Consider the following 22,537-nt stretch of genomic DNA (forward strand, 5'->3'; position numbering starts at 1 on the left):
CTACACAAGCTTATGTCACTGCAGCAGGTGAGAGAAATGAAGGAAGGTGGTGGTGGTATTTCTCTAAATGAGGTGTCATATCTGTCCAGACCTGGTCTCACCTCTCTGATATGAGACATTAATCAATAGATTACTTGCAGGGTCACTGAATGAGCTACAACACACACGCAGTCACACACATATAACACACACACACAGTATATATGCTGTCATCTCTGTCAATGCTACATGAACGCACCATGATTGCTTTGGTTGGGATGATGTAATGGATGAGCTGTATGTCCTGAAATGCCAAATTAATGCTGCTGAAACAACAAACACCACACACATTCAAGGCACATGTACAAAAAGTAAAATAAATTGTTTATTTGTTCAGAAAGTTATTCTGTCATGTTTCAGACTTGTCTTGAAATATTTTTTATTTCTCTTCTAGGTATGCATGCACATTTCTGCATGAAATGAGGTTTTGTTGAGCAAAGCAAAAAGTAAATAAAGAACTACTCCATTTACACTGAAAAAAATGTTTAGTAAATGTAATAAAATATGGAAAGAATTTCCATCTGAATCAAATGCTTAATGACTGCGGTGTACATGCTCTGATGTGTGTGGCCACTTTTCAAGCATGTTTGTTTTGGAACTGAGTAAAATCATAAATTTCCTGCAGCATCATCTGGGTGTGTTAGTCTATCTTTTACAGCTACAGTATGATATGACTTAGGCTGAATTTACATGTTTGTTACTGGTTGGACTGCTGGAATAATTAGTCTTTTTCTAACATCATGCAAACATGTTGCTTGTCTGGTTTCCAATTTTGACCAAACTGATCAGTCCTAATCTAATCAGATTTTCGATGGTTTATGATTTCTATTGTGAGAGACATCCAAGTGCACTTTGACAAACTCCCAGAAGGCTTTAGTTCTTTGGTGAGGATTGTCTTGGCTCTGGTCACTCTTCCATAAGGAGAGTTATGGTGATGGCTGTTCTTCTAAAATATTCTTCTGTCTCCACAAAAGAGCTCTGAATCTCAATCAGAAAGCACCTACTAAACAATTCGAAGGGCTCTTTGAGGGTTTTTCTTCAGGATGCCAAGGAAAACATGAGTGCTGAAGGGATGTAATGGCCAGTTGGTGGGTAATAGAAGACTATTAAACACAAAATCATTACTCCATTACATATAGAGTAGGCTCTGTAAAGACCAGAATTTACTAACTCTCTGTTAAAATGTGTTTTTTTGAAGTTTTTACAGGCTAAAAACGGTTGTTTTTATAACCAACTTTTTATGTTTTTAACAATCTGTATGCTTAGATCTTCTGGAGCAATTGCTGACAGTAGCATCATACTTCTATGAAATACAACTGCTTTACTGAAGCAAAACAAACAAACAAAAAAATAAAAACTGTTTTTGGGGTTTGGCCAAATGAACAATTACTATACAAAGTTTGCGGAATTCTAAAAATGCGTGTTGTGACCATCAGAGGATTGATTCCACAAGAGGCCCTTAGTCCCCGATTACCAGTTGATCTGGTCAGGTCTAACAAATCTTTTAGTGGTTTTATATTCCTTCAGTACTGCAGAAATGTTTCCATACAGACAGCCCTGAGTCAAGATTTAAACCCCGTTTCCACCAGTGGTCAGGACGGGCTGGTACACATTTTTTTTGTGTGTGTTACAACAGGCAAAACCTGGGGTGGGTGCCAGAATATCTGATAGATCCTATCCTACTTTTTTGGGACCCTTCCATTGAGGTCCCAATCTTGCTGATTAAATCCCAAAAAATGGAACTTGACATGCTACAATCTGTTAAATGATCAAAAGAAACATCACTTCCTGTGTGACTCGGCTCTAAGAACAAAGTGGCAACAGTGTTGTGTTTAACTATACGATATTATTGTCAAGAAGAAAGAACACAAAGTGCTGGATGTCTGCCATTCCTCTCATTTGTTTGTATCATATTCTTCTTTGTTACAATTACAAGAAAGCAATGCGCTGCTATGACATCATACTATTAAATATCTGGCACGTCTATCGCTCTCTGACGGAGTCGCTGCCTACCCGTTACCAGTAGGGTTGGCTGTGGGAGCTCAACAGAGATCAGGTGTTACAGAACCACTCTGCACCAATCCACCATGTCCCGAGCCCGACCCCTTGCAGGAAACGGGACTTTAGAGGAAACAAATGGACCTCTAATAGAAGCGGGATGCACCTGTCCTAAGACATCAGTACAGAAAAGTTTGAATATATGAAAACTTATTTAATAAAAATATGAAAGCACTCCAAAAAAATGTTTTTAAACTTTTATTGTGGAGAATTATGGATCAATTACTTATTTTTTCATGATCAAACTATTAAATTTTTTTTATATATTTATATCTTAGACGTGTAAGATTAAACAAAATGGAAATCTTAACATGGTCTGAAATTTTCCATTAGCAATGTAAATTCATGCACAAAAACACATACATCAGATCCAATGTATGCATCTCAGTAGCACCATCAGCTATTAATTCTACAAGCAGGATCCACACTTTTCATTTTAAACTGAGTTTTATGATACATTTTCCCAAGGGTTTTTATTTTCAGATTTTATTTAGTCAGAGAGCTATTGCAGGTACACAGAGATATTTTGAGTTTGACAGCAATTTCTTTGGAAACTTCCAAACACGCTTGCCTCATGTTTTCCCATATTTCAGTGAGACACATGGCTGTCATCTTGTGTGTTTTGCTGCAGCATCTCATTTTGGCTGAGTAGGCACGGTGACCCAGAACATCAGCATAGAGCTGAAATCACATTTAAAAACATTTACTTGAGTTATTTAACCGCTCCAAAATTTATGCTGAGATGACAGCAATCACAGATGCTCACTGATCATCTGTAGGATTTGATCATGTTGAGCTATGAAATTGTGAGTGTGCATTCCTGTGTAATTCCAGTCTTTTAATTAGTCATTCAACTGTTCTTAGCTTTTGAGGACTCGATCCCACCACCCTAGCATCATGTGGCTCCCCAAATTCAGTAATAAAAGCACTCTTATCTAACTGTTTTCTCATTGTTATGCTTTCATTCATTCTTCAGAGATGTGATTTTGCTGTTGCACTTTGTCAAACTAAAAGAAAGAGCAAAGAATTACCTGCATTAAATTATGCTAGAGGCCTCATCCATTGACGTCCCAGATGCTTGTCAAGAACCACATTCAGTTCATTCAGTTCAGCCTTTTAGCCTTTGGCTGCAACTCCCAACAGATGACTTCAGATTCATCTCCCCTCACCCTTAATGATTTGCATTAGTTTGTGAAGCTCTACTAGAATTTAAAACCCATTTAAGCTCCTGTCTGTGGACGTCTCAGCAGCACTCACATCCACCTGGTCCTGCTCTATCTTATTAATCCTTCAGTATTTAATTTTTAGTGCCATCTTTGTCACAAACAGCCCTCTTGGCAGAAGCTGTGATTGAATTTCAGCCTTTTAAAATTCAAAATGGCAGCCATATTTCCTTGTTGTTGTGCTCCTCAGCCTGATCCATAGTCCTCTCAGCCTACTGACGGCTCCCAGCAAGAGTGTTGCTGTTGTTTTCCAGCCACACAAGGATAAGCTTGGCCTTTGTTTGGGCCACACTCCTATCCTTGTATAAATACTTTTCATGAATGGGACATTATATCCTGCCTCCATTGTTTTTAGTTTAGTTGCTAGTTAACTTGTGGGTGCAAGTATGTTTTTTTTTTTTTTTTTTTAAACCAGAAAAGCTAAGAGATGGGGCTAGCATTTAGCTAGCTGGTGGGCTGGAGTATGTGGGTTTATTCATAAAGAGATTAGCCTAGTTGTTCTCTGGTGTGTGGGTTGCAGTCTTATAGGTGCTTTTGATGTCATCTGTCTCCCTGCTCCTGCAGGCTGAAGCCTTGAAAGTGAGCTTATCCATCAGTGTACCGAATGTCTTTGACAGGTTGTTTGTCTTTTAAAATACATGTTCGTGTCAGTTTTATGGAGATTTTCAGACTGGATTGTACCTTCAAGTTTACAAATGACCTCATATTGAAACTGAGAATGAAATCCACAGCTTATTCTTCAAATTATCAATTTAACAGCTTCATACATGTGCACAGAGATGCTGAGAAAAGAAATGTGTGACTTCCTCATTTATCTGCTACGATTTTTTTTTTTATATTTCAACCACTGGCAATGGAAATAGTTGACACATATAAATAACCACTTCTGCTTCTGGGTGCTTTATATGGAGAGCATAAAGGTGTCTTATATCTTAATCTTCAATGGTTATTATTGACAGGAAATGTCCTTACTTGCCCCACATAACACTGAGTATACAGCAGTGCATTAAAGTTTGGGCACCCCTACCCAAGATTTTTGTCATGATATTTTAAGCAAGGTTCTTTTTTTATTTCTTTATTTGAGCTTATAGGCATAATCAAGAAAGGCTGAGTGATCCATATCTTTAATTACTGATAGAGTTTGAATAATGAAAAATTGTCCCAGCAATCCTCTGAACAGCTGATTAGACACACAAGAAATAAAATTAATCAGTGCCCAGGCTAAGAGAAAAATGATTTCAGTGAGCTGTAGCCCCAGTTCATGATGTTTGTCTTTTTTATTTAAGATCCCCATTACATTCTGCATAGCAGCAGCTGTTCTTCCTGCACAGTTTACATGGTGACAATACAAAAATACACATTGACGCTACTCATCACAATACACTAAGATAACACATCATACTGTACATCTACTATAAATAAAACATTAACAATTAACACAATTTAAATAACACAAACAGACACAAAACTTTTAACAAGCTCCGATTGAATCTATAATATAAAAATATAATTATTTAACATAGTATATCACAGAATCCAATTTCGTGGCAACAAATCACACATTATTTGTTGTATTGCAACTCTCACTATCATAATCGCAGTCCTATGCAGAATTCCTTTCTAGGTTCTTTTTCTTCTTATTTAAGTGAGTGTCTTAAAAGCTGTTATAAAGTAAATCAAATATCCTTTAGAATTGTGTTCTTTCATTAATGGCAAACTTACTTGTCTGGCAAAAACAATATACAAACAACTATTTAGCCTACTTGTAGCCTATATACCTTTTAATTTACAAGTAAATACAATCCTTCCATCCATCCATTTTCTGCCACTTATCAGGGGTCAAGTCGCAGGAGCAGCTACCTAAGCAGGGAAACCCAGACTTCCCCCTTCCCTGGCCACACTCACCAGCTCGTCCGGGGGGATCCTGAGGCGTCTTGACCCGACTGAAATTGTCAGTCTAATTGTTTGATTAAAGAAGGTTTCCGCTGTTCTATGATCCTAGAAATATTTATTTTCCTTGTTAAAAGTTATAAGTGTTGCCGGATGTGTCAGACCATGTTTTATTTCTGCCTGATGTAATTTCATCCAGAGATCCTTGAACTGCGCTCTTCTTTCATCCGTTTTCACTTTCATCCCTTTGAAATTTAGCACTCTCTTTCTTTGCTATTTGTAAAATAGGGTTTTTGGCCAAGTTTCTCTGCATTCTGACAATCATCGGTCTTGAACCAGACATTGTTGTCGGCAGTGTTGCAGTTTCCATTTTGAGTTGGCAAAGAACATTTTTATCTTTAAATACCTCTTTAAATAATGATGCCATGAATTCTGTGGGACGTCCATTTTCCACATCTTTGTTGAGGCCCAACACACTGATGTTAAATATTCGGCTGCCATTTTCCAGCCTTTCAGTTTTTTCTCTCAGTTCTTTCTTTTCATTGTGGGGCAGGTTACAAACTTTCTCCACTTCATTCATTCTTGATTGCGTACTGGAGAGCGCCAACTCGACATCAACTCATTTCTCTTTGCACTCCTTCATTTGGACCTTTAAAAAATCCAATTGAGGCTGCAATTTATCAATTGTTTAGTTTATTTCCTCTCTTATTGTTAAGCAGATTAATGCAGCAAATTCAGGTGGATTGCTCCTCTGTGTAGCGTCGGCTTCCATCCCGGTTCTCTCAGGTGTTATAGGTGAGACAATTGGCGTCTCATTTTTCAATTTTTTTAGGTATCACAGATATTCCAGCTCCAGTTCCACTATTAACAATGTTAAGACAATTCCTGTAAATCAGTTCATTTAGAAAGACCCACCTTGTTTCTAACTATAATTAGTTTAGGAGTCCAGCATCCTCAGCGTCCTAGCACTCAGCTGCAACTGGACATGATGTGTAATGAAGAAATGCCATGTGAAGGTGAAGTGGAGATCTTAAAGTAGATCTATGTAACTTTCTGACCTTAAAAATATGTTTTTACATCATTTTGATGGCACAGTGACTTTTATTATGTACATCGAGCCATTGTTGCCCAGCAGCGTCCCGAGGGTGAGAAACTGCACTTTTTGTCTGGGACAGTGCATAACTTTACAGTTGCATTTTGCTTTATGGCACCACATACATGCCAGCAACTGGATATCAACAGACTTGCTGTTTTGAGCATGCACCTTAGCTGATTCAAGGTTAGAAAATTACGTAGTACTACTCTAAGCTGAGCCAGGCTGTAAAAAAAGACAAACAAACCAACCATTTTGTGGTTGAATATGGTTTAGTTCTCACAAACCCTCCTACGAAGCTCTGATTGTCACTTTTCTTCACCAGAGAATTGGCTTTGCTGCTGCAACAACAGACTACTTTAAAGATATTTCACTGAGTTGTCAGAAGACTTTCATATCCCAGTTGCATTTTTCTTTTCTTTTTCCCGGTCCATGTCGTCTGTTTTTACCCGTCACACACGTCCGTATGCTTGTACCTTTATTTGTCTGTGTATCAGATTCAGTATGTAAGCAGCAGCCACGGTTTAATCCGTATCATTGTGCTTTCGGTGGTCTGGTTTAAATGAGCATGAACAACTTTGAAGTTAATCTGACCATTTCATCACGACAGTCCTCATGTCTTTTAGATTGTTTTTTTTTTTAAAATATGAAACTTGAATTCTGGTTGTCTTGATCTACACTATCGGCTAAAATGTCACGTACAGGATATGCTTGTCAGTCAGTCGTTTACAATCAGCGTTCACCTTCCTCTTATCTGCCTCCTATTATCTGTCATCTGCATGTGTGCCATAATTTAATTTCCTCTTGTGTTGTATATTAATTTATGCACTCCTCCACCACACACTCATGTCAGAGCTGCCTTATCTCATGGGCCTTATAAATCCCACCTACAAAAATCCAGAGAATGCAAACAACACAGTTCCCTGTAACGTCAGTGTGGTTTCAACATTTTGACTTCATTGTTATTTTGCCAGATAAAATGTTTTAAAGGCTATCAAATCATCTCAACACTACTAGATGGCTGGAATGCGTTTGACACTGATGTTAAATAAAACAGCATACTGGTGTATATTCTGCAGTGTTGAACATCTAAATATGAGTTGGCTTGTGTTATAAACTGTAAAGTTGCTGTAGAGCAGGAACTTATTTTAATAAAATCTTACAGGCAGAAGAAGACAGCCACTATCTGCATTTCCCTAAGTAACTCCTGTCTGTTAGCCTTTTCTTCTTTTGTAGTTTATATTATCTTTGTGCTTCTCTTTGTGTTTCCATCTCTCACTCCTACTCCCTGATACTAGAAACCTCTAGAGGTAACTCATCTTCCATATAACAACATGGGGGAAAAGGAAGAACATCCTCCCTTCACTGAACGGAGTATTTTATATGATGAGTGTTTTAAACATGGTTGTCATTTATTTTATCAGCAGCCCAATGATTGAAACCAGTGCTAGCAATGAGCCACTTTAGGAAGCAGTACTTACCATCAACTTCTGCATGGAAATGCCTATTACAATGTAGTCATAAGCAAAGTTTCAAGTGCTAATTTTCATTAATTAATAAGAAATGGTTAATGAAAATGAGACAGAAAATGGGTTTAAGTAATTTCCATTAACTAAAAAATGATCTATATAATTTTAATTATAAAATAAATCTTGATTTATGATATATATCTGAGGATTCAGGGGAATTTAGGCAACTTTACAAAACTTATGTGACCTGACAAAGATTAAAAATATAACATACAGGCTGTTTTTGGTCTAAATTGGCAAACTTACATGAATAACCATCATCTTCCCAGATATTCCCAAGATTAACTCCAGAAGAACTCTCTTCATTTTTCTTCCTTCCTTCCTTCTTTATTTATTTATTTTCTCCAGTTGATGATGACATGCAGCCTAGTTAATTAGCTTCAAACCAGTAAATGGAAAGATGTCTATTTAACTTCTTTTTTAACTTTTCTAAAGGATTTCTTCTGTTTTCCTTCAACAGTGAACAGCATTGCTCACTGGAGAAAGGTATCAACAGGACTATAGTTTTTTATCTATCCCACCAAGGAATACCATAAAAATTACTTGGGTTACTGAAATTTCTACATATGTTTGTATATGTAACAAGCAGTTATTCAGTTAATCAACCAGTTATGTTTCCAAATAATCATCCAGGAAAAAGAATAAACAAAACAAAAAACATAAACAAACAAAAAAAGTTCCCCAGTTAGTGACGTCTTCTTTTGTCACATCACTAACTGAAAACAAAGATACTTGTTCTATGACAGGAAACAGAACAGCAGAAAGTCCCCACATTTACTGTAAGAAGCTCAATTCAAATCCCATTTGTAGCTTTTTGTTGACAAAAATATTTGAATTATTAAATTGAACTTCTAAATACAGTTATATAGAGAGGGCACTTATAGAGAGTAATCTGAAAACACAGTCTTGAGCCAGAATAAAATATAATATTTCATTGATAATTTATATTTAAATTGTGTAATTTAGATACTACAATCCTATAGGAGTTGAAGCAGGCTATGATGGTTGTTTGTTGACAATCAGAGATGCAATCTCAAGGAGACAAGAACGGACTTGTGTGTGTTGGCTCGGATGGTATTCACCCCGCCTCCTCACAGAACAGGTTCTTCTTCCGGGAAGCGGCCTGATGCATTTATATTTGTTATCTAAGGTTCCTATTTTCTACCAATTTTTATTTTTTCATTTTCCTTTCCTTATTTCCTTAAAGTACTTTTGGACTTAATGACGGGCTTATCAGTGTTTTACACAGAAGAGATTTAGCATTTTTCTAGTGACAGATGTCTCTTTCTGTTAAACACTGAGATTGTAGAGATCACATCTTTCCTGAAGTTTCTCCCAGTGCAGAGGCACTCTTGTAGAAACAGGCAGGTGTCTCTGGAATTTATACTTCTTTAAAGTGTTAAAGACTGAACAATGGCAGGTTTGATTAAAAATGTAATGAACCAGAATATCTGATGATAACGGGGGCTCTTCTCAGTCTAATGGAAACAAAGCTTTTTACCGAATCCTTCAATATTTTGATTATATCAGAACTTTTTTACTGTGTCTGTGTAATCCCATCCTTCATCTTTGCAACTTGTAGTCTTTTGCTCTGTTGTTTTTTTCCTCTATCCCGGTCTTTAAATGACATGACAGTGCGACAGTCTCTTCAGCTAGCTCTGATGGAGAAAAATGCTGCAGCTGCAGATGGAAGAAGCCATATTGATGGTTTTCATGGAAAATCCATCTCCCTCTCCACCCTGTAATCACACCCAGTTTAACAAGGAAAATACTTTCTCCCCCTCTGCCTTTGTCCCTCTGTCTGTGTGGATGGGTGTGAGTTATGGGTGCATTCCCAGTTTTGTCTCAGATCCAGGAAGCAGCCCACACAATGGCTGATGTGTCAGAATGACTGGCTCCAAATTGACTTTATGTGCTCTTAGTTTTGCAGCCTGTAATAAGCTGTTCAAAGACTTCTAAAGAGGCACAGTCTGACTTTTTTCTTTTTATCACTGTTTACTTTATTACACTGTCTGTGCTAATAGTGACTAATTCATTCATTTATTTTTATTTATGTTCATGATTTCTTGTTCAAATCATCACGTTATTTAACATGAATTGCTAACTGTATTAAAAACGGTGACTTCTAACACGTTCCCTCTTTCCTTATCTGTCTTGTGTTCTTTTCCTAATCTTACCATTTCTTCTGATACCAGACCATTAACCAAGTATCCAAGATAAATCAGGTCTAATGTGATTTTTCTCTCATTTTTCTCCCCTTTTAGTGTTGTATAGACAACTATGAAGAGATGGTGAAGATCTTGCTGGACCGCGGCGCCAGTGTGAATGCTCAGGACAACGAACTTTGGACACCACTGCACGCTGCTGCTACCTGTGGCCATGCAGGACTCGTCAAGATACTCATCGCTCAGTAAGTCATACAGACACTCAAGTGTCCAGGAGTAAACTACGAGTAAGCAAACTACCACGCAATTTCCTTGAACTTGCGATTTAAGCTCTTAGTGCAAAACTTTAAAATGCATAAGCTGAGCCGATACATGAACACTGGTGATTTTCAGGGTGAACGATTTGGTCTGGACTGTTTTCACGGTTGCTCTTCAGACATGTACTTCATAGCAGGAGATTCTGTGCTGGAGATGAGCTCTCACAGCTCAAAATGCAAGAGGAGGCAGGGCATGATGCAATAAATATGCACTGAACATCAGTGAGTTTTCTATACAAGCACCAAGCAAGTGTAAAAAAAAAACAAAACATGGGTCAGCAAAAAAAAAAAAAAAAATCATAAATAATGGCTGAAGTCTCAAACTTTATAAACACTCACGCCCACTTGCATTAAATACTCCGGAAGATTAGTTCCCACATTTCCAGCTGTTTGGAAAATATTCATAAGATTTCCAGAGCAAACATTAACATTATGATCTCACATTTTACTTCTCTCAAAACTCCGGGAAATTTCTGGGCTGAGGTGTAAGTGAGAAAATTTATAAAATAGGGATTGTGATAAAGCTCAGCGTAACACTGTTTAGCTCAAATTGACTGAGGGTGCAGAGAAAATGAGTGATAGCACAACCTCTCCGTTTAAAGACCATGTAGGTAGTGATGAGTACTAACCAGTAACAGGATACGTTCATTCAGGTCGTGTTTGATCTAACGTAACGGATGACTGATTGGTTGCTTTATTTTCACTAATTGTTGCAATACAAACAATGAATTTTCACACATGGGTTATGACTAACCAGGCTAAAGATAAGTGTTTTAATCAATATATTCTACATTGAGTAAAATTTTGATACAGATCAACTGAACTTGTATAATTAATGTTGGTTGTGAGCAGATGAAGGGGTGGGCTGATTTAATCACACCTCCACAGATACATTTCCTGTGGAAAACAAGTACTTAACTACACTCTGAAATTAACAAGCATGTTGCTGTCATGATGACAAATATTCTAATTCAACTTGGAGAAGCTTAAAATAGTTTTTAATTGAGATTTGGGCAAGACAAATGAGGATATTCTGTTTAAAAATCAACAGCAGATGCAACATGAAGTGGCAAAACTTGATGGTAATTCACCTAATGGTCTCAGAAGTTGCAAGCCCATGTTAACTAAAAAAAACATTTATTATGATTAAAAAGAAAAACTAAGAAAATGTGTTTAAAAATGGTTTAAATTCAGAGTGGGAATGCTTCTGTTCACCACTTAAACAGCAGTATGTTGTTTAAGAAATCAAAGTGTGAGATATGTCCATTCTTTGGGTGTGTTATTGTTATTAGTACATGTCGGAACAGCCTGACTTATCTATCTTCTTAATTATGCAAATGTTTTTTAATCATTCAGTTATCCTGGCCCGGGCTCCTCTTCTAGTCGCAAATATGTGAGATACTTATAATTCACACAGTGACATTTTTAATTAGGCTTTAATTAGACAGGTTTTTATTAAGTTTTGATTACATCCTAATGAACCTTAAACAGCTAAATACATGTACACACACTAGGAGGCGAAGCAGATAAATTGACATACTGTATGTGTGAACACACACTGCGTCTAGTTGTGAATACAGAGTCCTAAATTTTAGCTTGTTTTAACTAAAAAATACATTGCTGCCATCTGTTGACGTGCAGGACTTGTCAAACCACTGAGATTGTGACTTAGACACCTAAAGTGTTTGTTTTCTTTTTTCTTGTCTATGCTTTTATTTTCTTATTTTTAAAACTGCTCAGACCAGGTCAAATGGGATGATTTTAAGTTATATGGAACAGATTTTTATTCAAAACTACTTACAGGAGAAAACAGCATTCAAACAAACTCTGATCTGTACATTGTGTATTAAATCAATAAAAATCTATCTAAATTGCAAAGTATACATAGAACAAATACAGGTGAGATTTTAGTTTGTCAGGTAGGTTTTCTCTGAAGAAACAAGTCTTCACTGCCCTTTTGAGTACATTTAACACCGATGCAGCCACGTATAGCATATATAATACAAATTTATTTAGTTTTCTCATTCTCCAGTTACATTATTCATTTATAGAATTTATTAACTGAAAAAATGCATATTTGTTGAATTAATGACCTCTTTGTCTCACAGTGGCGCAGATCTGCTGGCAGTCAACTCTGACGGAAACATGCCGTACGACCTGTGTGAGGACGACCCAACACTTGACATTATTGAGACGGCCATGGCCAACAGAGGTACAGAACAAGTGTTTTTAAGAGAAGACAAACCAGCAGCAGCCTATAGCTTTCAGCTGATAAGAATATGTTTGTGTTTCCTGAGTAAGTTTGGAGCAAACTGAATCAGTGAGATAATGTTGCTTCTTCATGCACAGTAATAATACTGTTGCACAGAATGCCCTGTCAGCTTCTTTGGTATGAGATTGTAAAACAAACAACTGCATCTGAATCTGAGTGCGTGAAGTCCAGCTTTTTATTTCTGTTATACCTTTTAAACATTACAGCAGCACTTCTGAAATTTGGCAGATTTTTACACTCTGATAAGTATAATTCAGCATCCGTCTTGCAGTCTATCTCATTTCTGAGCTCTTTCCAGTCTATAAAAACAAAGTTTTGAAGTCCAGTTTCTCAGTCTGGAGATGCTGCAGGGCAATGGCAGCTCCAGGAATATGCGTAATGAATGTCAGTGTACCATCAAAACAAGTCCGAAGCAGACTTTGAGGTGTGTTATTGCTTCAAGAAAAAAAGACAAATTTCTTTCATTCAGATACTTTTCAGCATGTTTTTTTTCCATTAAAATAAAATGGATGGTTAATTTCAGACAGAAGTAAACTAGAGCAGCTTTTTAATTTGAAAGACAACAGCTTTCCATTTGGCTCACTAAAGCAGCAGCTGACCCCTGCAGAATTTTTCAGCTCTAGATAGTTTAATCTTTTATTATCTCAATATACAGGATTTAAAAAAGCCTGCTACTGGCTTAATTTAAAACCGGATTTTTTTTTTCCGAGCAGCTTTGCTAAATGAAGAAAGTTATTTTTCTGCTGGAAGCAGCAAGTTATTTGCATTCTGCCATCAGGGAGTGTCATAGCCATACAATTCCATACTGTAATCATGTAATTGGGTTGGTGATTGTTGTTGAAGTATCGACAAGCTTAATAATGTGTTTCCCTAACAATACCTAACAGCCTTAGAGTAACCTTGATTTCTACATTAGGAAGTAATCTATAATTAAAATAAAATCTACTTTAAGCAGACAATCAATTAAATCAGTTAATTCCACTTTTTCTTGTTTGGTTTTGGCTTTTGGAAAGTCTTGTCTCAACCTTTAATACTCATTAGATGCTTTCACTATCGTTTCAAAATGAACTGTAACGTGACTGGACAGCAAAGATTAAGCATCTCCTTTAACAGCTCAGAGCTGTTGGCTCTCTTCCTGCATTGCCCTCCACAGGAACACACACATGAAGAAGACTGCAGCAGAGTTGTGACCTCAGACAGCACTTAGTGTCCCGCACTGATTTGGGATTGACACTCCAGGGAGCTCTGAAATATTCAGAGTTGACTCCATCTCCTGATGTGATGCAGATTTGGATCCTGTATATTCATGCTGCGTCACAGTAAACAGTGAAAGTCGGCACAGTTTGTCTGTGTGATATGAGTGACAGTTCAAGGAGATCAGCGCTGACGTATAAAGTGCACGTTAGGGATAAACGGAGGGGAAGTTCATGTTGTGTTTAACATGTTTAAGTAGGGGTGAAAGTTTTGTTTATCTTGGAATAAAATCAAACCTCTAAACAAGGGCTTGTCAAAGTTTTGCTTTTATTCTCTGGTAAATGGAAACATTTACCGTCTGGCATGTTCACACAGTTAGCTACAAAACATGTTTGAGGGGAATTTCCAGTTTCAGAGAATTACTTAGCAGCTGACGTTTGCTTGCTTTTAAAGCAGTGGTTCAAAATATTTCAGAGCAGCAAACTGTGCTTGTATTTTGGCTGACAGCTTAATGAGACAAAATTACAGTTTTGAGTTTGGCTATATGCTGTAGCCTTGATGGGTAGTAATTACTAGGTAAACAGAGATTTCAGGAAATTATTATTGCAGGTTAAGAAGTAGTAATATAATAGGAATAAATAGTGTTTAACAGAACTGAATGTAGCTACATCTTTACAATGAGGCTTCAACAAAACTCTTTTCCCTTAAAAGGGAAGAAAGTTATAGCACTTTCAATCTTGTGTTGCTCTGTCGCCTTGCTGCTCACCACCTCTGCTATAGACATACCTTAAATACAGAAATAAATCTAGATCAGCTGTCTCAGTTTAAACAAACAAACAAACAAACAAACAAAAAGGCATGAATATCTGGGTTGCTTTTGATGGTGTGCATGCTTAAGTAGGTGCGAACTGTACAAGACAGTAAAATCCTTGGTTAAGGTGCCCTGCAACATTTCACTAAATCCCCAATTCATCACTGGGCTGCTTGGTGGTAAACAGCAGAAAACTGACTGTGATGAGGCTGGATGGTGTTGGAGCAACATAAGTCCTTAGTCGTATTTCCCTGGTTATTTAAAAGTCAGAAAAGCTTTGTTATGATAAGTGTGGTAATGTAAACAAGTGCAGGGTTAATAACTTTGATTTTGTTTTAACTGTACAAATAGGCCACATGACACCACATTATGTGGGTTGCATCCTGGATGTGGGCCAATGTTGGAAATGCATACAGAGATAGAGTGGGGGGCCTTGAAAGGGAAAACACACACTTGAAAATGAGGTTCTCAGCTTACAATAGGATCACTCAAGCTGCAGAATGCAGATAGCGGTACAGTAGGTGAGAAGAATAATTATTAAGCTGATCAAAAGGAGTGCAGCTCTGCTAATTGCTCCAGTAATGTTCTCAGCTGTGTAGTGGGGAACAAATGGGCACAGTGTCTGTGGGACACACACACACACATATAACAATACATATTTAATATGCAGCATCGACTGATCTGACTCTCCCTTGATCCTCCCTGTGAAGTTAAGTTCATCTATGATGAGCTGTAGGGATGAGAAGGAAATCTGTCTACTTGAAGTAAAGAGAAAAGGAAGGAATTGCAGAGCTTGTCAACTTAAATTTAAAGCCTGACCCAAGAAAAAATGAGTAGAAAAGAAATTTCTTTTATCTTAATTATCTTAATGTGGCCCTTTAACAAAATGGAAAAATAATAATTAGCAAAGAACTTTTTGGTATATTTAGCATTTTTTACCATGTGATATGTCATCTGTGTGTTATAGTCTTCTGGCTCCTGGTATCCACAAGGGGGAAGACAACAAGCATCAGATTGTGTTCGACAGGGTTTCGTGCAAAATTTTTACCATAAACTGATACAAAAAGTTTCAGAAAGTGTATGTGTTAAATGTGATACATGAGGCATTGTAAGGTTAAACATGCTCTGGTAAAGGAAAAGATAAGCACATGTGACATCAAGTTGTCAGCAGTGAGTTTTTGTCCATATTATTTTTGAAGAATCAAGCTCAATAAAGCTGGCTCTGTTCTGGGAGCTGATATGGAGTTGATTGTACAGAGAAGAATGCTGCACACAAGCTGCTGAACCTAATGGACAATTCTTAAAACCTTCTACACAACACAGCGAGGAAGCAACAGTGTGTGTTCAGCAGTGCTGAGCATGGTACTTTTAAAAAGTAATTGATTATAATTACTTCTCACAAAAATAAAGGTGAATGCCAAGGCACCAAGACTGCAAATTGTTGATGGACATGCACATTATACTGGAGATGCCTGAGGGGATTTTTATTTGAAGATTTAGGCCCTGTTACACAACCATGTTTCAACCCAAAATGCAAATATATTCCTTTGTGTTTTTTTTTTTTTTTTTAAATATGTCCATGCAGGAGAAAATGCAAAGAGGACCAGAAACAATGTAGTGTGCATGCCAGGCCTCTAGTGGGCAGTAAAACTTTTCAATGACACACCCAGGGGTGCACTGCATCCTCATAAGACCGCAACACACAACACAACAGCAGGAGCATCATCTAGTTATCTTGCGTCTTTGCTGACGGCGTAATTAATGTACCACAAACAGATTTTGCTTCAACAAAGAAAATAAATTAAAAAGATGTAGCTGCACAAACATGAGCTCCGTCATTGTTGTTGTGCTTTTCGCAGGTTAAGCAGATAAGATAAGATAACGTGAAACACGTCATCATCGCCAACAAGATTCCACTTCCAGTTTACACCGCCTTGAGTTGTGAGAAAATTTCACTCTGGAGGCCGTTTTCAAATCTTTGTGATTGCATACACCCAAAACTCTGTTACCATGTAAACAAGAGGCCAAAACGCGAGAAAACTTTAGTGTTTTACTCTCTCAGCGTTGTGGTGTAAACAGGAAATATTTACACCACCTCAGTTTGATGCCAAAATTATTGACACTCATACACACACAAATACACATACACAATAATAATAAAATAAAACATAATAATAATAATAATAATAGCATACAACATAAATGCTTCAGTGATTAATAATAAAAAGTTTTTATTTCCCTCTTTTTCATTTGTTTTTCATTACAACAGATTGAAGATAGTTCAGACAACACATCATAAATGTCACTGTGCCGTCAAACAAGTCGGGAATGCAGAGTTTTAAGGTTGGAAAGTTACACAGTAGATCTTTAAGTACAATACAGAGGGTTTCAGGAGCAACAGAAACCCAAAAGAAAAACAGATGGATGGGATGCAGTTGACAGAAGACGGAGATTTCTCTGCTTTTCAACACCCTCTGGGCCTGATTGCGAATTCAGTTCACCCTTTATTGCAATCACTGACTGACACTCATGTTGCAGTCGAGAGAGTGATGCTGAAACAGAGGTCCAGTTTAAAATATTGGTCTGGATGCTGGAGTGCTTGATGCATGGATGGATTTATTTGTTAGTGCCATGAGAAAAGGTCTTAAGGCTGAAATCTTGTCAATAAAATATGCACAGTCAGGTGATACCTGGCCTGTTTACTTCCACAATTTATTTTAGGTAGGAGTGATAGTTGCAGGAGATTCTCTTTCATCTTTCCACCACCAAACCAAAGTGATTGTGTGCATGTGCCTAAATAATCAATTTTTGTGATTATTCAAACTGGGTTTTTGTTTCCAGCTCAGGCTTGTTCCAAATTGATCCTCAACGTTGGTGTTATTTTATTCTTATAGAATAATTATGAAGTTAACTCACATTTTTTTGTAATCTTATTTTGTATATTGAAAATATGTGTGATTTTAAGGGAGAGGCTATTTCATTTTGTGTAATTTTTTTGTTTTTTCAAACATTTACCAAATAGAAATGTTCTGTGTTGATTCTCAACCAATTTAAACAGTTCCCCAAAAAAGGTATTAAAAAATTCAATTATTTACTATATGTGAAGGTGATCTGCCTTCCAGTAGTCATCAATATTGCTTATTTAGAACATTCTGAATCTTATGTCAAGTTTTTATTTTCTAGCTTGTAAAACTCCCCTTCAAAACATCAAAAAGCAGCCTGTATCTGTCACTTCGAATCATTAATATCTCATCCAACCCATCCAGTTACATTTTTATTCAACAGCACCATAAGCTACTACTTTCTGAAGACGTCAAAAATTGTTGTTGTCAGTCAACGTTTCTTTGTCCAGTATCAAAACATGCTGCAGTTATACGTTAAAGCTGTCAGAGAAAGGATCTCTGGTGGATTAATTGCGGCTCTCTTGCGTGTTTGACAGGTATCACCCAGGAGATGATCAACGAGACAAGGGCATCCACAGAGAGGAGGATGCTGGGAGACATTCAGGAATTGCTGAGACAAGGAGAGGAGGTCAACCAGCAGGACTCTCAGGGAGCCACGCTGGTGAGGCGCTGCTCACATTTAAAAGTGGCTGGCACAGCTACACAAGAGTTTCCCCTGCTGGAATACACATATGCACAGAGACGTTACTGCGGCGTTAGAGCACCTATAAGAGGCGCAATATAACTTTTAATAGTTTATTTTAGATTTTGAGTTAGACCATGATAAGAATGTAATCCTTTGGATAATCGTCCAACACAGCTGCTGCTGTTGTTGCTCTTTAGACACATTTGCTTCCTTTTAGATTTTTAAAGAATGACATGAAAAGGATAATATGTGTTATAAGTCGTACCATACCACACTGTGGAGTCTGAACTGTCAGGCAGACTCCACAGACATGTAAAAACTGTAACATGTCTGTTCATCCCTGAAAAAGGAATCCTGGTACAGAGATTTCTACAGTTTTCCTTCTTACAGATATGAATCAAAACCAAACTGATTCAGTTGGGGGGGGGGGGGGGGGGGGTTCCAGGCCAAATCTGGACCTTTACTATCTCAGTCTAGCTCTGTGATAATTTAATTAAACTAAAAGAATTAAATAGAAATGATTTCCTGTTTTATCTTTAGGTGGAAATGTAGGTAACCCTGAGTGACCAGATGCAGCACAAGTAATTTTTACCTTGCAATATGAGCATGGCTACTTCACATGCACCTGGATCAGCCCCCATGCAAACAAGAAAAACATACCAGACAAAGAGGATGAAGAGAAAAACAATCCTGTTTATCAGTAGGTAAAAAACTGATTTGATGGAGATGTTACTCATACATGCGTGTTTTATCATTAAATATGGTCCAGCTTTAGAATTTTTTCAAGTTACCCTGTCATAGTGCTGCAGTCCTACACTTTCATACAGATGATGCACCACGAAGAAAAACAAGACAAGGTGGTATGTAAATATTCAGTGGACCATCTTCATTATGGTTTCGCCCTTTAAAGATTCTGCTCTCTGCAGTGCTATCTCATGAGGCTGTAAAACCTTCAGAGGTAATCAGGCAATAGAAAGTCATTATAATCTCCTTACAGTCAAACCAGATGAATGATTTAAAATGCTTTGCAGATATCCAACTTATCCTTGCCTTGAATGCAGAATATACCTGCAGTCAGAACTTAAAACACTAAATTCATATTAATATTTTAACACATCACAAGAAGCAAAGACACATTCACAAATTGAATAATTAGAGTCGTAAAAACATAATTCATCACTAGTGGAATGTCCTTTTTATTTCCTGTTGTGTTGTCATTGAGTGCATTTTAGGTTGTAAATACTACTTGAAAACCCACAAACCTCAAAGGTTTGACAAAGTTAGTCAACATACCAGTCACTACTGTCTTTCCATCTTCAAAAACATGACTGAAACGTAGAAGTTTTAGATGTCGATGTGCCAGTCACGTCCTGTTTTTTTGCTAAGGGGTGATTAGAGAGAACTGAAGCATGCTAAGGTCAACTTCATGTCTTTATGCTGTAGTGAAAGTCAGTTTGGTGTTAATTAGGAGGTTCATTGAATAAATTTGTCCCTCAACTTGTCTAGCGGTTCAGTACAGTGATTCATTGAAATGTCGGGCACAAATAAAAATTTCTGAGAAGGCCGTGTAATTTCAGACCTTAATGACGTTCTTGTGTGTCAGGGATTTAGCTACAGTGGGGAAACACACAGACGGATCACTGGATGGAAACAGCGATGGGACGGTAGAATCCCAAAATAACCCTGTTAAGCTTTAAAGTCTTACTACAGGTTGTCTGATTGTGCTGCTAGTCCCGTTGTTGTTAATCTTTATGTGAGCATTATGAAGAAAACTAGAGCAAGTCATATTAAAATCATTGGCATAAAAAACCCAGAACTGGTTGGAAGTTGCACAAATCATTTGGTTTTGTAGTGAAATGCATTTTCTGTCTCTGTTTTTATGTGATATGATTTTATGATCATGTGGCTGCAAATAGTTTTAATATACCTATGCAAAAAAAAAACTAAAGCACCAATTACAAACGGGAAAAAAGAGAAGGACTAAAGTGCGACTGCGGTTGTGACAAACTTCCACTGTTAAAAACAGACATGTACAAATATGTCACAGAGCTTATGATCACAGGAAAGTGTGATTAAAAAAACAAACTGATCATGTAGTTAGAAACCTGAGACTGGAACATGTTTTTTAACCTTTAATCTTGCATCTTCTCTGAAAAAATGTCACATTTAACAAGACTAAATGGTTAGTACAGTAAATACTGTCTGTCAAAATAAACGGGAAATGTTAAGATTGTTTTCTCTTGCTGAAGTAAAACTATTACTAACATTTTTTGAGCAAATGTAAAACTGAAGATTTGAGTGAAAATTGAACATGAGAGTGTCTCTGTCCCAGCCTTTTATGGACAGTAAGTGGGTAAACCAGGTCAGATTACTGGAGATGCAGCTGGAGGATCATGGGGTTTTTAGCATGCATGCTGGTCCACCATCTTGGTCCAGAGTCAGCTATAGGCCAAGCCACTGATCTAAGTTAAATATAAGTATATAATATATCCACTATGCTGAACAGGCTTGTTTATGTTTGTTTTGCTCAAAGCAACTTCTCTCTCAATTTATTTCCCCACATTTTTCAGCCTTGTCATCTTCCACCACCTCCAATACTGACTTGCTTAAAACAGTTTCATATTTTTTTCCAGTCAAAGAGCCTTTATAAAACTGTTTAATAAGTGGAGATATGCTCCCTGAGACTTGTAAACAGACTTGGAAAATCCAGTGGATCAGTGGAGAAATGCTATGTATACAGGAGCACGACTTTTAAATGTAAAATAGATGTATATGGATTTACTGTCACTTAGAACAGACACACCTTTCCTATTGCAAACATCATTAATTCATACCATGAATTTACAATCATTGTTCTATAGGTTAACCCCTTATCAAGCGGGGTCATTTTGGCAAAAACGGCTGTAATATGACCTCTCCAAATTAGAATTACTGCTGTTATTGAACCCTCTGGATTGTAAGTACAGGCTTTGGCTCTTTGTAAAGGTAACACTCTCTAGTTTCACCCACAGCAATCAGAATCACTGTAAGTGTTACTGATAAAAAGTTTTACACTTTAGAACACACAGAAAAAAATAGTTTTTGTCCTCGCCTAACCTGTACGGACAGAATGAGAACAATCTTGATGGGAAATATTGATGTTTGACCTATACAGAGCCCTCAAAGTTAAGGAAAGTCAACATTTAAACTTCCTGCTTTTCTGTAAAAAACGCTTTAGTGTTAGCGCTGTGGTTGTTGCGTGTCAAAATGGTTAAAGACGAGACTTTGAGCTTTCATTTGATGTGTATATTGTGGGCATTCATGACGGAGGGGCTTGCACACATGGCTGCAATGTTGTTGATTAGTAGTCATGTACCGGGGCCGGTACGTCTGCATCGTAAGGGGTTAACTCAGTATTAGCTGGGTGTTGTTTACTCTCTGTTTCAATATTAAACTGAATGTTATATCAAGATTGTATCAAGTCTTTTTGGTAATTAAGAGAAGTCATGTAAATGATGAGTTTTTGCACTTCATTAACTGAATATAAGAGTGTTAATATAACAGCTTCTCTTTTATTCTTGTTCTTTTAGGTTACCATTATGTTTAGGATTGGCACATATTAATATTTCCAGCTCATTTTCATTTAAATTCTGGCTCTGCTCCATATTTATCTGTTGCCATTCTTTCCATTATCCATGCATTCTTTACTCAACTTATTGATTTTTTCTATTCAGTTTAATTCAATTCAATTCAACTTAATTTAATTCAATTCAATTCAATTCAGTTCAATTCAGTTCAGTTCAGTTCAGTTTAGTTCAGTTCAATTCATGTGATCTAATTCAAGCAAATCCACATTAATCCAGTTTATAATAACTGTGTCCATACAAGCCAGTTCATAAAAAATAATTGCCTTGCTAAAGAAAACCAACGGATTATATCCAGTCATGACCAAACTAAATCTGTTACCTGAACCTGGACCTGAAAAGTCAGTTCTACTTACAGGTAAACTAGTTTTCTGCAGCAGGATCCCTGTTTTCTCCTCTTAAAAGCAATAAGAACCCTTCAACACATCCTCAGCAGCAGAAGATCTCAGTCAACCCTCTGAACCAGTCAAGAGGTCTAAAACCAGACATTGATCAGCCCTGCAGAAGCTGAGTGACCTTTACATTCCTCACATGCTTCTGGTGGCCCTTTCCATTATATAGTTTTTGCTCAACTCAACTCTACGTGTGCCTTTTTCCTTCCCTCTCAATAGTATGTACCACCTAGTACCAGGTGTTTTTTTTTTTTTTGAGCTGATACTTAACATTGCAGGCTTCAAATGAGAGAAATTCCTTAACTATGGATGTACAATCAGCAGCTATGGCTGAATAGCCAAA

General features: G+C 37.2%; 1 protein-coding gene across 2 annotated transcripts in view; it reads left to right on the top strand.

The window, feature by feature from the left end:
• Positions 1 to 22,537, top strand: part of ppp1r16b (protein phosphatase 1, regulatory subunit 16B) — a 93,108-nt gene that overhangs the window by 61,439 nt on the left and 9,132 nt on the right. For both annotated transcript variants that reach the window (XM_041981181.1, XM_041981182.1), the window contains exons 4-6: positions 10,097 to 10,242; positions 12,423 to 12,526; positions 18,031 to 18,155. In XM_041981181.1, the coding sequence (XP_041837115.1) occupies positions 10,097 to 10,242; positions 12,423 to 12,526; positions 18,031 to 18,155 (375 nt within the window). The remainder of the gene's footprint in view (positions 1 to 10,096; positions 10,243 to 12,422; positions 12,527 to 18,030; positions 18,156 to 22,537) is intronic.

This window comes from Melanotaenia boesemani, chromosome 3 (genome assembly GCF_017639745.1).
Source record: "Melanotaenia boesemani isolate fMelBoe1 chromosome 3, fMelBoe1.pri, whole genome shotgun sequence".
In the NCBI taxonomy this organism is placed as follows: domain Eukaryota; kingdom Metazoa; phylum Chordata; class Actinopteri; order Atheriniformes; family Melanotaeniidae; genus Melanotaenia; species Melanotaenia boesemani.